Here is a 16,237-nt window from a genome sequence, read left to right on the forward strand (position 1 = left end):
CATGGGAGGGACACGGGGCAAGATGACTCTATTTATATAATACATATATATTATATATGCATTGTGTATGTATATATAATGCGTCTGTGTATGTGTTCTTTCAATTGCAGCACACAAAATGAGCACTTTGATTTTTGTTTCTTTTCTCTTTGCCCTTTTCTCGACACACAATGTTTTTTCTCACTGATGAATTTTCCATGGATAGATGGGGGTGAAGGGATTATGAACGAACAAACGATCGATCGAAGACTAGGTTAAAAAGTGTGTAGGCTGCGCGAATACGAGGCCATGTTTGCATCAAAAAAAAAAAAAGAGAGAGAGAGAGAGAGAGAGAAAAATCTTTGAATCTCACTGTTTGAAAATTTTCTGAAAATTTAATACGTGGTGTCGGGTCTGGTTTTCGATCAATTCGAGCTAATGAATCCCCCGTTCGATTTTATGGCAATTTCTTGTCGCAACGTGATTTTTTGTTTCTCGTGGGAAGTTGGTGCGTGTCGCGGCCACACAGCTCCTGGAATACAGTCTGTGTTCGTGTCAATCACGACACACTATTTACAATTCGTCATGCTCCTGAAAACATACAAGAAAAAAAAGCGAGTAATTAGCAGATGTTGAAATTAGGAGAAAGGGTGGGAATTTCTGTTGAATTTAATTCTTAGCAATAAAGAATTCTAGCCATTACTTTCTGCAGAATGATTCAGAGTTAAATAGAATCATCATGTTTGCATGAGAATTACTGAAAAAAATAATTAAAGAATATTCTTAAATGATTCATGCTTACTTCAGCATCAGGGACACTGTTGTCCTCCTCATCCGCATCCTCATCCTCGTCATCATCCTTGTTATCTTCGTTCTCTTTGCTCTCCTTTTCTCTTTGCTTTATTTCCTCTGCGTCTTGAGCTTCCTTCATCTTCTTCTCACCCTCCTGAAACACAGAAGCAACCATAAAACAAATTTAATGCTATCTTACAGTGAAAATCATGTTAATTCCACTCGTGCCACTTTCAGCAACGAGGAATTCCAGCTTTCTTATCGCTCATTAGAATCAGCAATGCTTTTAACATCATTCGATACGATTTCTATCATTAGTTGAACAAAACTTCTTTCTTCTATACTTACCAAAGTGGGTTTCCAGACTTCTTCGCCGAATTTGCGAGCGACTTCAGGGTCGTCTGTGATCAGAACGTTGTCAAAAATCGTTCCTGACTTCACTTGCCAAAGATCGAAACCAATAGCGCAAATTTCGTCCCTCTTATATAATTCAGGGTCGGGTGTATAGTCAGGGTTATCAATCTCTGGATGAATCCACGGTCCCTTGTAATTAGGGTTGTCAATCTGTTTCGGTTTCCATTCACCCTGAATAGAAAAAAATTACCCTTTTCTTCATTTCCATGAGTAAACAATTTTTTAAATGCATTTCCATGAGACTAACCTTGTATTCCGGGTTATCAATCATGGGGGCTTCCCATTCGCCATCCATTTCATCATCCCAATCTTCAGGTTTGTTGGCCTCAGGATCAGGAATGTGCTCAGGCTTGTCCCAGACTTCTGGTTTTTGGTCATCAGGGTCAGGGATGGTTGGTTCGTCATCCCAATCGTCCGGTTTGCTCTGAGACGGGTCCTTGATCTTCTTTGGTGGAAGGAACTCCCAGTCAGCCTCTAGTTCTCCAGATTCGACCTCCTCGTTGTCAATAAGTACCTGAAAAAGAGCATGAAGAATCCAATAAAACCTTAAACAAAGAAGTAGATACAATATACTTGGTGTTCCATTTTTGTCGTTCTTTGCTACAACTTGTAAATAAGCAGTTCACTTATGTACATTTCTTATGAGCAAGATAATCATTGCTCTTCGAGGTCTTTCAGCACCTATTCTTCACAGCAATCAACGAGAACATGTGACTCTAAGCTCGATACATCCACGCTATTTTAAGATTCGTTTTAATGTCCTACCTTGTATGTATTGTCAGGCTTGACTATCAGTGTGTACAAGTGTGTGTAAACATCATCCTTGCAGCGGATGTCTTTATTGATAAGGAGATTCTTGCTCTTATAGCTAAAGATTACATGAACTTTCTTTGTTCCAGGTCCACAAATATCAGGTCCTGTGAAGAAGCATACACATTCGAGTGTTACATTTAGCAGAATGATCGCGTCTCTTGGATCTCTGCCAGAAACGTACTAAACTACGTATTTTCGACGCGAGAGGAAAAAATAAATATCGAAAATACATTGGATCAAAAGGGGTACTGTATCTATACTGGTGCCTGAAATATGTATAATTACTATACCCAGGGCATAAGCGAGAAGTTACTCTTCGAGTTCCTCTAGCACTAATACACCACAGGGTGTAACCAGTGACTCTAGGCTCGAATCTGTTCCAAAGCTTCAAACAATGAATGATTCTCACCAAACATAATCTGATATGGACTCTCTCCATGCATATCTTTCTGTTCCAGTCCACAGTCGAATACTTTCAGATATCCACCTCCACAATCAATGTTCTGTTCATGTTTAACAGTGAATTGGATGACAAGTGGCTTGTCCTTGTTGCTGAAGGGTTTGAACTTCCTGCTTAGGGCATAGAATCTTGCGTCCTGAGAGGTTTGGATACCTGTCAGAAAAATAGAATAAATTATTGTACAAATTGTACCACAATGTTGCATATGTTTCTCCAACTTTCTTATTTACCTTTGTCATTCTCTGGATCATTCCAGAACTTTCCATGGCTCAGAACAAACTTTCCAAATTCCTTTCCTGGGTGCTCAGAATAGACCCAGTTCTTCTCCCAGGAATCTGTAACAAAATTCATTCGTAAATTTATGATTAATTAAATAGTAAAGCAAGTAAAAATTCTCAATAAATATTTATTTATGAAAATTCGACAACACTCACGAGAGTACAAAAAAAACTGGCGGAAAATCGATATAAGCGTAATCGAGACACGCGTTCCTAGAGGCAGGGGGGATCGATTGCGCGTCATGTCGGCAGAACGCGTACCGTGTGCTCGCGAGACGGTCTCGTGCCACGTTCACAGCAATTTCGATCTCTACTCCCGGCATATGGCCGCGTAAACAATTCTACGACGCTCGATTGCGCCACCAGTCATTAATTATGCAGAAAACCGTGTGCACACAGAGGTGGACGGTACTGCAGGCTACGATACATACAAGGGCGTGTGGTTACCAAGGAGAAATACGTCGCACGCTCTCCGTTCTTGCCTAATGCCAGATTTTCCAGAAAGTACACCGATCATAGCGACTTTTTCTAGGAAAATTAGCTTAATGATCAACGTGGGTGCGGTTTTCACAGGGAAAACGGATATCAAACCGTTATGATTGTTCTAGACTTCGCTTGTTCGTGCATAGAGTTTTCGAGATGAAAGACGATGCAGGAAAGTGAATATATCGGTTGAAAATATTCTTTAACAGATTTTACTCACCGTCGAGGAACTTTTCCTCGAAGTAGACATCAGCTGTGACGACGGTGATCGCAAGCAGAAGTAGAAACGAACCGAAGGACCGCATTTTCAGACGCCGGGACAACGAAAGTCCGATCGACGAACAGTTGCTCACTCAACGACGAACTAGCCGATAATGCACGAATCCTGGACGTGGTTGGTGAGTTAGCGGCCGCTGGGGCGGACAGATGGAGGATGCTGATTGGCTCTCTGTTGCTGGCCAATCGCTACTAACCACGCTCGACCAACGAGGCGCCGCGCCGTGGCAAGTTTGGCCATGCAGTGCGCACATAACCTCACGTCACCGATTACCTCGCGTTATCTGTTGTCGATACGGTAGGAGATACGGAGGTTTCATTGCATGGAACGCTCCCATTGGTTGATTTCACTTGGGAGGGATATTTGAACAGAGAAACGTTTCGAATAACTTATCAGCTTGGTCAATAAATTAGAAGATAATTATACTGTTATTTAATGACTACCTACGTTGCTATTTTTCGAAATTTATTGCGTTTCTAACTGTTGAGAAGACTGACACTTTTTACCCTCTCTCAGTCTTTCCAGAAAAGAATTCTTCACCTGTATAAAAGCCTGTATAAAACAAACTCTTTTATGCTTCTTCAATCTTAAGAAACAAAAATTCTACGTGTTGAGAAACATCGAATAAAAATTTTTCAGCTGTCACAAATATGTTTTCCTTGGTTTTTTCTTTTTTAGAATTTTTGTTCAAACACCGTTTCAAAATAATCAAACGTGTCAGTTTGTTTTCAGTCTTCCACGTTCCTGACTAATTAATCGGACGCATCGACAGCGAGCATCGCATGTCATTTTATCGGACACTTGTGTAATCAGTATGCAGGGAAGAGTCGTTAGATAACGGTGCTATGTCGGTTATCGAGAATTATGCAATACACAAAATTTCTTCACACCTGCAACGAACATAAGACTGTCTACGAAGTGACCACGAAGCCCCACGAGGATTTATGGCCCCGTTTCTCCCTTCGAGAGATCGAATCCCATACGGTATATGGCATACACCGATCGAACGGAGCGTCACAGGCAGCTACAATGAAGCCACTTATCAACTCCTCGCGGCGGAACTCCGCGTGTCTAAAGGACGTATCAGGTTTCCAAGCACATTGTTTACGTACTGTTCCCTTGGCAACGGCTTATAGCAAACGCGTTTGGACTGGTCGAGCGGCCAAAAATTCACAAGTGACGCCAGCGAGGCTCAGTCACAGAGGAGATGTTCTCCTTGGTGGATGAACTTAGGAAATATTGAAAAAATAAATTAAAACACGGGGAGGATGATGCGTTCCAAAGCGACTGCTGCCCTATTGAAGTTGAAAGAGATGGACAGGAAGTATAATACCAAGAAAAACGAGGGCAAGAGGGTCCAAAGTAACGTCAGCACCGAGAGCTCCCTGGAGGAGGCTTCCAGGAACCTCTCAGCCAAGTTCAAGGTTATCTATGACAGGAGCAAATCTGAGGATGCTGAGATCTCTTCGATAATTGTCGGTGAAGAGAAAAACAGAGTGAAGGTAGAGGTTACTGAAACATTGTGGACGAAGTCAGAAGTTGTTGAAATTTTTTTCACTTCATTCTAAGACTCTCAGATGGTTCTCTGGTAACTCCAAGTTACTTTAACATTCTCGTCTTTTCTTTAAACGTGAAATACTTGAATAGGTGTCCCCAAGAGTGAAGATGGAGGTGAAGATACCAAGTAGCCTGGCGAAATACGACGAGTCCTTGGTGTCTGAGAGTTTGTCTTCGAAGAAGTCCTCCAGAGTCTCTCCTGGAAAGAAATCCATGTCTGAGAATTACAAGAACGACGAGTTCGAAGAGAAGAGTGACAATTCGATGGTAATAGAGTCTCTGAAGAGTGTTTCGTACGTGGAGTCCTCTTCTAAGCGCCAAGATTCCATCTCCAGTGTGAAGCTCGAGGTCACTAGACAAGGATCTGGGGATTTTTCAGGGGACAATGATGAATACAGAGACTCAGATGTGTCTGAAGCAATTTCTGAGGTGATTAAGTCGATTAACGAGTCTTTGTCGAGGAAAAGCGAGGGAAAATTCGATGTGCAAGAGTCGGTAATGGCCGAGGAGAGTATAACAGCGTCGAATATTGAGGAACTAATCAGGGTGAGCGGGGGGAGGAGCGAGGTTATCTCTGAATTGTCCAACGTCGTGAATACCATCTCCGGGGACGAGCAGAAGAGTCGTTACGAGGACGACACGTTTGAGGAGCCCTCCAGTTCTAGTTCTGGGGAGGGAAAGCTGAAGAAGACCTCGGAGGAGGAAGATACAAGAAGTACGATGATTTCTGGGGTGAAACAGATCAAGATCACCCCCCACAAGAGGACTGAGAGCATCCATGAGGTGGTCGTCGATGAGGACAGATCGATGAACAGGTTAATTGGGCTGTAATTCCTTTTTTTTTTTTTTTAAGGATACTTTGAGGTAAAAAGAGATTGGACAGTTGAATAGGGTTAGGTTGAAGTTTGCGACACCTTGAGGAAACCCGAAAATTATATTCACGCTTTTCTTTGAATATTAAAAAATTAAACAGTGGTCGTGTAACGTCAGGGATGCCTCCAGGACACTTCACAATTATTTTCCCCTTTCTGGAGGTATTAAAACATTGTACAGCAACATTGTAGCGTCGTAAACACCACACAGACATCCCAATAGAATTTATGCATTTTTAATAAATAAAAAATTTAAATAACGATAGTTATAATTCCTGTATTTTTTTGCACCCTCTAAACAAATATTTTGTAACGAAGGTAGAGCTTCGAGGACATCTCGAGATCCACGAAATTTGCCCAAAAATTTGTCCTCTTCGAAATTTCCCGTTAACAGCTGTTGTATCGTTGTTTCCTCCAGAGGCAAAGAAATAGTCGAGCTGGTGCCACCGAAAATAATGCAGAGCACGAGTGAGTGCGACATAGGGTTGGACGAGGAACTATCGAATTACGTGAGGACGTCTGAGAACATGGACGAGGCGATACCGATCAGCCTTCTGAAACAATCCAAACAAATAACGCCGATGAAGAGACAGTCGAAGAGGTCCAGGAGACAAAGGAAGTCGTCGATTGAGAATACCGAGGAGAAAACTGACTCCTCTGCGACATCTGAGCACGAAAGATTAACGGAACGAAAGGAAGACAATATGGAGGCTAATGCATCGAGGCAAAATGGCTCCTCGACGTCCACGTAAACGTCGATTTTTTTCTTTTCTTTCGGTCAGCCAAAATTAGAAAAATTAAAATGGAATTTCTTTTTCTTTCAGGCAAAGTGTAAAAAATCAAGAAGGGCATATTTTGCAATGCGAAGGGAATAAAGAGGTGTGCGGTGATGTAGCGGAGGGAAACATTCAGGTGGGAAATGACGAACCGGAAGTGGTCTCCAGTGAGGGAATATTTCTGAGCGAGACTCCAAAAAAATCGGATGTCACTAGTACTCTGAGGAAGTTGAACAAGGACGCGATTAATGCTATAGTTAGGAAACGAAGAGTTCACACAGAGAGGGTGGTTTCGAGTAAATCTAGGCATTGTAAGAATTGTGGGAACGTGGTGAGACTTCCTCCTGCCGACGTGTCGAGAAATCTTCAAGCTGAAGAGAGCGACGATGGTTCCTCCTTGGAGAATGTTAGAATGGTAAATTTAACGAATTATTCATTTTTTATTTTCTGGTTATAAATTTATTAGAAAACTTTGTTTTTCTTCATGGGTGTAGATCCATGTGTGCGCAAAATAACGTAGACAAAAGATCGAGAGTTGTAAACGAATAGAAAAGTTAAATTAAACGAGAAATTGAACGAACGGAGAAATTACGTAGCAAACGTGAAAAATTTCTTTCAGGCAAAGGATTGCAATCAGGATCAAAGGAAGAAGGAGAAGAGAACGAAGAGTAAAAAGATCTCAAAGTCGTCGAAAAATCGAAAAACGTTGAATTACGGGAAAGTCGAGGGGAAGCAGTCGAGATTCGACTGCAGGCAAGCACAACGTCTGCGAAAAAATGCAGCGTTTCTCAGGTTGCAACAGGAACGCGAGGACATTCGTAATTACTTACTGGAGCTGGAACACACGCGATTAGAATTCGGACCTGGCGAACAGGTCGCCTCTTCCCAATTATCCGCCATCAGGCCTCTCGAATTTCCAAAAATTGCAGCGTTTATGAAGCCTGGTACGTGGCTCCCCCTTTAATCTCCTTGTTAAAAAGGAAACAGTGTCCTCGTTTCTCTGAACCATGTCCGGTTTCAATTATCTCACATATAACGACATATTTTCTTTTTTTTTTAATTCTTTCATTACCGAGTAATTGATAATTTCATTTTTCCATGCGTATTTGTTGATTTGTACATTTTGTGGATTTTAATGATTGAATTCTATTTTATTATTGGGCAGCTTTAATTAATTGATTTATTAATTTATTATTGCGGATTGTAATTGTCTTAAATACAACGATATATTTTTTCATAATTATTCAGTAATTTGTATTTCTAAGTTTGTGAATTTCTATGGATTATGATCCTCTCTGAATATTGAATTATTGATTTATGCTTCAATATTGATTCAGTTGAATTGAACTATTGGGTCATACCAATTTATGAATTATTCAATTATTGTAATATAACGGTGAGTGCATTTCTTTTTTGTGAATAGATCTCGAAGATGCAATGTCAAAGGGCAAAGATGGGGTTGCTGGGGTACAGGAGAGAATACTGATGATAAGGCAGTGGCTGAAGGATCAATACGTCCTTTACAGGGACTACAGCAGCCTGGCACAAACGGTGAATTCAAAGTACATTCCTGCCAGTCTAGAGGATGCAAAAAGGGTACATATTTTATTCATATCTTCTATTCAGAAAAATCTAAAACAATGATGAAAAACTCCTCAGTCGTTTAAATATGTCTAAAAATAAGCTCAACAGCATTCGAATAGTTTTCTTTGTTAATATTCGAAGAAATTTTAATAAAAACTGTTCTCGTAGAATGTATACAATTTTTACACATATTGCAGCTGAAAATTCTTATCTAATTAAAAATTAGACGTCGCGTGATTTTTGATCAAATTTTCCTTCACCAAACCAAAATTTGTAAGGTAATAAAAATGATTCTAACAGAGTATGCACAATTTCGAGCAAAAATCACTTTGATAAAAATGATCCCAAGAAATCTGATAGATCTCTATCTAAAATTTCCCTAACGTAGACTACACGATTCTTTAAAGAAAAAAAAAAAAGATTCCCAGACCGAACACCCTTTGACATAACAATTTCCCTCCAACACCGCTATTGTACAGTGCACGAAAGAAAAAAGCGAAGAAGAAACAGAGAGTATCGACCCAGGTAGGAAGTAAGTACAAACGTGTGTACATGAAACAATGGAAAGACAATGGAAAAGACGCGGTAGGAGGAAACGAGCCCTGGTTCGCTGGAATCGACGAAGAGTCGGCGAAGTCTTCTTTCCTTTCTTTTTTTCTTTTCTTTTCAAGAGAGGAAGGTGTGCACGTTCGAAAGTTTTAACGAGATAATCCTGTTTCAGACCATTCGCCAGCTACAGAGAGCGACGATTAAGAGCAGGTGACCGGTGGTCGTTTCTGGGAACGAAGAGGCAAGAAACGAGCCAGAGGCACGTGCAACGCGATTCCACTGGCTGGCAAAGTGAACTGTGTTTGTATGCACCACACTGTATACTCTTCCTTTATATCCTCGTGTGATGCAATTTTCTCCCTTACATTTTGTACTTGTAACGATAATTTTGTGAAATAAACTGTCCTAATGGTTAATCTACGTTTTTCCTTGTTTTTGACATTAGGTATATAGTATTTATAAGGAGTATAATTGATTGCAGAATTGAATACTTCTAAAGGATTGGTATAATTCAAGAATGGAAGTATCTTGGAAAAACTTTAAAATGGTACATTTTTAATTAAAGAATTTTTTAAGGATATTAAAAAATTTGTTTCTTCTTTCTGATAGTTTAGGAATGAGAGTAAATGTAGTCATGAGCTATTATAGCTATGGTCATCAAGATTCCAAGGAATATGATCCATCTGAGAAAATATCCACTGAGGATATTTTCATCTTATAATGTCCAAGCAGATTTGTAAAAATATCAATTTTCCAGTCAGTAGAAAAAAATTGATCCTGAGTAAAAATTAATCCTCAACCAATATACTCCAAACTAGCTCACGAATGACAAAATTGATCCTGACGTAATCGGACATACCAATAATTCATAAACAAAAATTGATTCTAGACCAACCAGATCCAGAAGTGATTTATCAACGACAAAATTGATCCTGAACCAACTAGACCCACCGATAACAGACGAACAAAAGTTGATTAATGGACCAGATGCACCAATAGCTGTTGAACAAAAATTGATCCTGAACCACCACCAACACCGGCCATCAATCACAAGACAAAGCGCAGGCCTACAGGCTCCACCAAACGTTCCACTTTTGCTCACAAGAAGCTCATAGTGAAAAAATTCACCGGTTCCACGAAGAGGAGCGAGCGTCCAGCCGGTGTCTGTGCGAATCGATAGCCTGATATCATGGCAAAAAGGGTCGGCGGAGGGAAGAGCAGACCCTTCACGCAGCCATCCACGCTCTGAGAGCGTGCGGACGCGTGCGTGTTGCACGCGCACGTGCAGGAGCTGGCCGAACGAGCACCGGCGGAGCCGGCGTTCTTTCATTGACGTGCTGCTCTCGTCGCGTTTCCCCAGTCCCGAGCGAGCCTCTGCACGCTCGTCATCAGGGAATCTCTCGTGTTGTGGTGCTTAGTGATTACTCTCCGAGATCGAAACTTATCACTCGTGGACTTTGACATTTTTCACAGTGCTGCAGAAGTAAAATATTCATCTTAGGAAGATCTTTGCTGGTTTACAGAGGCTGGAAGATTCGGAGATCCCGAGGACACTTTCGGTGAGTGTTTAATTTATTGTCAGACGTTTTTTTCTTTAATATTATTCTGAGGGATTTTTAGTGCAGCGGGTATTACGAATTTCGGAAACTTGGAATTTTTGCGAGGGAATTTTATTTTATTTCTAGTTTCCTTTTTTTTTTTCTTTTTTTTTATAGGTTTGTCTCTTTACTTAATTTACAGCACCACAATGGACGCACTGAGATGAAAATCATATCTATCTTATCTCTTTAAACGTTACGAAAATAAATATATGACTTTCCATATTTTTCTTCTTTTTTTTTCTCTCGCTCTCTCTCTCTCTCTCTCTCTCTCTCTCTCTCTCTTTCTTTCTTTAGCATTTAAAAGAATATTAGTTCATTCTGTGCTTATGTATACAAAGTTCTGCGACTTCTATATAATGACAAGCATGAACCAGTGCTAAATACACGGAGCGAGTTTGGTTTTATCCGCCGGGTGTCAGTATCATGTGGATATTTGAATAGATGACATCAGCAAGCGTCTGGAACAAGAAGTGTCGTGCACGATTCTTACCTTATTAAATATACATGCAGCATGTTACACCTCGAGAGCAAAACCGCATATACTGTGCCAAGGTTCAACGGATCAATTGAAATTGTGCAACCTTAGACCGGTTTCTATAAAGCAAACTGACCGGTGGCTAATTAACCTTCCTTGTCAGCCAATTATGTTTCAAGAAGAATACCGTAGTACTTAAAATACTCTTCATTTCACCTTTTCTCGGTATAAATTTCGAATTTTAGAAACGGATCATTTTTGGATTTCGAAAAATTACGAATTACACGACGATTTGAATTTCCAACTGGTGAAATGCCAAATTTTCGAATATTCAAATTTTCACATGTTCACTTTTCGAATTTTCAAATTTCCAAAAATTACAATTTTTCGATGCTCGAATTAAACTTGAAGCTTCGTCAAACCGTCAATCTTCAAAGTTTCCTTTCGTTTCAATACGAAACCACACCAGATACTCCGCGAAAACTTCGCTCGAATTTTAACAAACAACGAATCCTAATCCCACCAGGAGCCGCGAAATCGCGCCGATTCCCACGAATTTCTCCCCAGCGTCGATCACATCGAACACACGTAGCACACGTCCAAAGCGTATCAGAGCGCTTAGAAATTCGAGCGCGTTTAGAATGGCGAAAGTGATCGAGAGCTCTCCCTGAATCTCCTCCTTCTCTCCTTTACACAGACCTTATCCTTGAAGGAATCGAGGCCATCGCGTGTGACGTCGTTTATCGACGTCTGTCCGGCGAGGTCGTCGTCGACGTGTGGTCGTCACGGAAAAACAGCTCGAAATGTGACGTTTTCTAATATCCGTTTCCGTTCGACCCTAATGTGTGCCTTTCTCGTGATGCCAGTTGCTCGCGTGTACATGTCACTCGTGTGAAATAGAACAGGAATTCTGGGAGGGAGAAACAAGCCACAGTTGGACGGGGAATGGAGGTAAGGGGGGACAACCCTAATGATGCTGGGCTGACAAAGCGAGAAACTTCTATTCGTCTCTTCCCATAACACGAGAATTCACGATGGTGATAATTAATAGCAGGGGGGAACAACGGTACTGTGAAACTGTGGCCAGTTTTGGGACTTATTCACCATTTTGTATGGGCCTGAATTTTCTTTAGGAATATTTTCTACGATTCATGAGAAGATTTTAATCTTCCATTGAATGGCAATATGATTTTCTGCAGGAGGGATAGTAGGATTAGGAAAATGTGGGTAGTTTTGGGATTGATCCACCGTTTGTTCTTTTCTTTAAATACGTACAATCATTTTTTTTTACTTACTAACAAGTACAATTCGACTATTCACAATGTATTTTTAAGCAGGCTGAATTTTAAGGCCCATAATCTATGAACGGTGAGTGGTACATTTGTACCTATTGAGGTTATGTCTCGTTTTTCCTTTCTTGAACGTCAACCATGCGTGAAATATGACCTGGAAGAGTGCACACACGCTCTGTCGACTTCGAGCCCATTGTTCCAAACCACTTTGTCTCGAGGAACACTGAAATCGACTGATTTTTTTTAGGTTAACCTCAACCACCATGTAAGGGGAACCTAACCTAAGGTCAAACGACCCTCTGCTAATCCTGCAAAGGCCACTGGTCACTTCAGTATGAACTTTCCTCAGCATTTACACGTATTTACCACGATTGACCTTTAAGAGCAGCCATTTTCCTTGAAAACGACCGACAGTTATTTTTTTTACTACCAGTTTTACACCCGAGTAATAATCCAATGACCCCATAATAATTCGATCATCACAAGACTGGGGATGAGTGTCACTTAACCGATCGTGGATAATACAGGGTGGTCAGTTTAATTACCAAGTGCCCGTCTTTGACCGTCATCGAGTGTCTACTGACCCAGTGCCCATTAAGTAACTTTCAATCGATCTTCCATGAACTTCACTTTACGACTCCTCTATGGGGCTATATTTACTTCAGGACGTTGTCGGCAGCCATGATGGATGCCACGTGGTCGTGAGTGGGTCCTGATTGATCCATGGTGGCCATTGAGGAACAGGAAGACCCGTGGGCGTCTCTATACAGAGTCGTTTTCTTAATGGATATAGTAGCACTTTTTATTAAACAAATTTTTTCACAGCCAATATAATAGTATTTGTTATCAAATGTTTTCTCTACAATAGACATAGTAATATACTTAACCAAAAAATAAGTTTTTAAAAAATGTCAAGTGACGATAATGGCCACCGTTATAGGGGTCCACACGACTCACAACAAGAAATCCCATTGTAATTTTATTTTATTTTTTTTTTTTTTTCTTAATTTATTGAACGCGGAACAAGTGTAGATAGAATTGTAAATGACCGATTGCTCAACAAAGAGTGAATCGATTCCACGATGCTGCAATGACTTCGTTCCACAGTCGACTCTTTCGATTTCTCTTCAGTTCAATGAGATGCTTTCAACCAATTAGAGCTGGCCATTTTGATGCGTCATCGTAAACAACGAGGATTCCATGACAAAGGATCCTATAGGAATATTTTTCATTCTTTTTTCGTCGATCTATCAATCACTGCAGCCTCCATTGGACATTGAAGTTTCTGAATAATCCATTGTAATGATTTCTAACCGTTCTGCAATGGCAGAAAAAATTTTCCAAGTTCTTGTATACAATGAGAATTACTGTTATTATTATTATTCTAACCTCAATGGTAAAAAGTTAAAAAATTCCTTTCCAATATTTTTTTTATTTTGCCTCTGAATTCCCCGTGAGCCTCCATATGCAAAAGAAAAAAATTATCGCCACCGTATTGGGCCCTTTTCAGAACCCCACAATTTTTCCAAACAATCTTCCCTCTTATTATTTGAGCTAGAATTACTGCGACACCCTTTATATGCAAGATTTTCTCCAAGTATCTGCCAACTCTAATTCCACAGCTATTTAAAATTATTTCCAGGCCTCGAAACCCATTATTTGAGGTTAGAAATATCAATGTTCCGATTAGATAATAGCCCGCTAAAGAAACTCCCTGTTTTTCACCGTGTTACCGTGCGATGGTAATCGCATATTACACGGGGTTGCATGATATTTAATAGAAAAAGCGTAATTCGGCTTCTAACGGGTTAAAATGGATCGCCTCGACTAGCGAGAACCGTGTAATTACACTTCGAGACGAGAATGTGTGTGTGTAGAATGGATAGCCGGTTATCCAGGAGGCAGCCAGTGGAACAAAGAGAAACTACCGGACACATAGTGTATCTTGGGCAACCGGCTCCAATATTTCGTAATCCTGCCGCGAACTGTATCACGTGAGAGAGGTTTGATCCTTCGATACCACCTCTTGCCGGAGGCACGGTGTACAATTAGAGAACAAAGGAGAATATACATAACCTCGAAGGAAAAAAGTTTCGAGGAATTTATAAAGCGTACATAACCTAAAAATAATTAAGTGAAAAAATTTCGAAGGATGTAGGTAAATGTGCATAGTCTGAGGAAATAAAAAGTGGAGAAAATTTGGAAGAACATAAGTACATAACTTATCGTACTATACTTATATAGTGTACACAGAGAAGCATATATAACCTCAAAAGATGAAAATATGTATAACGTAAACAGTGGCTCAGAAAAATCTTCCTACGCTTTAAAAACATTATAGCAAAAAGGACGTATCTAACCTAAAGTAAAAAGAGATATGGTACATTACTGCATGTACAAATAATGCACTTACGGTTGTCAGACGAGGCAAGGACATGCTTTCCTCGTTCGAATGGCGCGATATTTATTTTTAGCCGGCGTTAGGAGACTTGAGAAGGGAGTGGGGGGAGAAGGGCCGAGGAAACACGATCGCCGCGATTTTCTCCCCTTTGCTCGTCATTTTGTCCGTTTCTCGCCTTCGGGTCTGGCCTTTCATCCTTCCCCGACGCGTCGACTATTTTCGTGGCGCAGGCGAATGCAGCGTCACGGCGCCAGCGTCCCCACAATAAGAGAAAATTATACCAATCCCGGAGAGACGTGTATTTTCATCGTAAAGTCGGCTCTGAAGGGGCTGCCTTAACTTGACCCTGTGCACAGCACGTCACTGTGTTTGCTACGCGTAGTCTGAGAGACCTAACGTAGTTTTAGTCGAATTTGCGAAAAATTTTACGAAGAACACTTCTGACAATGAATCTGTTAAATGTCTTCTTCTTAGAGAACGACATTTTTTTACTGCTTCTGAAACATAATAGGCGGTGAAATAATTACTCTCTCGAATCATCTTTTCTTTAAGTACGCTAAAAAGAATTAAGATAAGTTTCTTTTATAGTCAGCAAAAGTTAGGTTATCTCTGAACCTTGATTACAAGTTCCAATCGCTAAGCTGACCTATAAAAGGAATACAACACTGAGACACAGTGAGACCATGAAAATAAAATAAAAGAAATATTGGTAGCCTCGAATGCTCGATTCACACACGCGAAACTGCAATAAAACTAGCCTATAACGGGGCAACTACGGTTACCAATTCTGTGGCTTCCCCATGATAAACGAAACGAGGCGGAAATTGATGGAAAGTCATCGACGATGAGTCACAAGCTCTGTATCGAGGGTGAGGGGTGGCAGGATACACATAATGCCATCGCCAGAATTAATTCCCTGACCATGGGGGTGAACAGCCTAGCGTGAACACTGTAGCCAGGCAAAAAGTGCTCGTTGAAGCATCTGGAAAGAATGACGCACTCGAGTCTCCTTTAAAAAAGTGCCTCAGTAAAGAATCCTCGTGTCGCCTTCGCTAATTACACTCATCTGATCATCTTACCATCAACAACCTAAGCTTGAAAATTTTTTTTACAGGCTTCTGTGGGTTCAACAAAATTCTATCTCGTTTCTGATACATTTCTGATCCATATCTAACCTCTTCATCTTCCATTATCTGTCCCTTCTTCGTTATTGATTTTTTTTATTAAACTGCATTTTTCCTCTAGAAAACTTCTATATTCTACAGTGGAGTATACAGCAACCTTTTACAAGTGAAAACATTCTTATTTCGAATATTCCATGATGTTAGCCGCTTCAATAAACCTCTAGCTTCTACAGAACGTTACATAGTCCTATTTTCTCAATTCTACTTTGGTCCTGAATATTTCATAGTGTCAGATGCTTTACTAAACTTGGAGCACCCTGTAGAGTTGAAACAATGCCTCTGACACAATATTAATTGGACTTTTTCTGATCAACTGATGCTGGATCCTACCTAACCTCTTCATCCTCCATTCTCCATCTCTTTTTCGTCATTGGAGGATTTATTAGGCTGTCCTTTTCTTCTGGAGGTCCTCTCGCTTGTGCAGTGGATCACCTTGGGTGACTTCACCAC

At 40.5% G+C, this 16,237-nt stretch overlaps 3 protein-coding genes across 3 annotated transcripts in view; 2 read left to right on the top strand and 1 right to left on the bottom strand.

Moving 5' to 3' along the window:
- Positions 1–12: 12 nt before the first annotated feature.
- On the bottom strand, positions 13–3,578 carry LOC108575648 (calreticulin). Its single transcript, XM_017938488.1, has 8 exons — positions 3,440–3,578; positions 2,689–2,793; positions 2,408–2,611; positions 1,951–2,102; positions 1,433–1,699; positions 1,120–1,356; positions 782–925; positions 13–570 (listed from the first exon to the last, which is right to left on the bottom strand). Exons 1-8 carry the CDS (start codon positions 3,522–3,524, stop codon positions 553–555), a joined length of 1,212 nt encoding a protein of 403 aa, XP_017793977.1. The 5' UTR covers positions 3,525–3,578; the 3' UTR covers positions 13–552.
- Positions 3,579–4,711: 1,133 nt separating this feature from the next.
- Positions 4,712–9,067, top strand: LOC108575645. The gene is made up of 7 exons (XM_017938486.1): positions 4,712–4,998; positions 5,144–5,868; positions 6,344–6,673; positions 6,750–7,116; positions 7,321–7,645; positions 8,125–8,297; positions 9,007–9,067. The coding sequence occupies exons 1-7, from the start codon at positions 4,765–4,767 to the stop codon at positions 9,046–9,048; spliced, it is 2,196 nt and encodes a 731-aa protein (XP_017793975.1). The 5' UTR covers positions 4,712–4,764; the 3' UTR covers positions 9,049–9,067.
- Positions 9,068–10,214: 1,147 nt separating this feature from the next.
- The window catches only part of LOC108575666, a 31,205-nt gene continuing 25,182 nt past the window's right edge, over positions 10,215–16,237 (top strand). The window contains exon 1 of the mRNA XM_017938524.1: positions 10,215–10,393. The gene's annotated coding sequence lies outside the window, so the exon portion shown is untranslated. The remainder of the gene's footprint in view (positions 10,394–16,237) is intronic.

This window comes from Habropoda laboriosa, unplaced genomic scaffold (assembly GCF_001263275.1).
Source record: "Habropoda laboriosa isolate 0110345459 unplaced genomic scaffold, ASM126327v1 scaffold295, whole genome shotgun sequence".
Classification (NCBI taxonomy): domain Eukaryota; kingdom Metazoa; phylum Arthropoda; class Insecta; order Hymenoptera; family Apidae; genus Habropoda; species Habropoda laboriosa.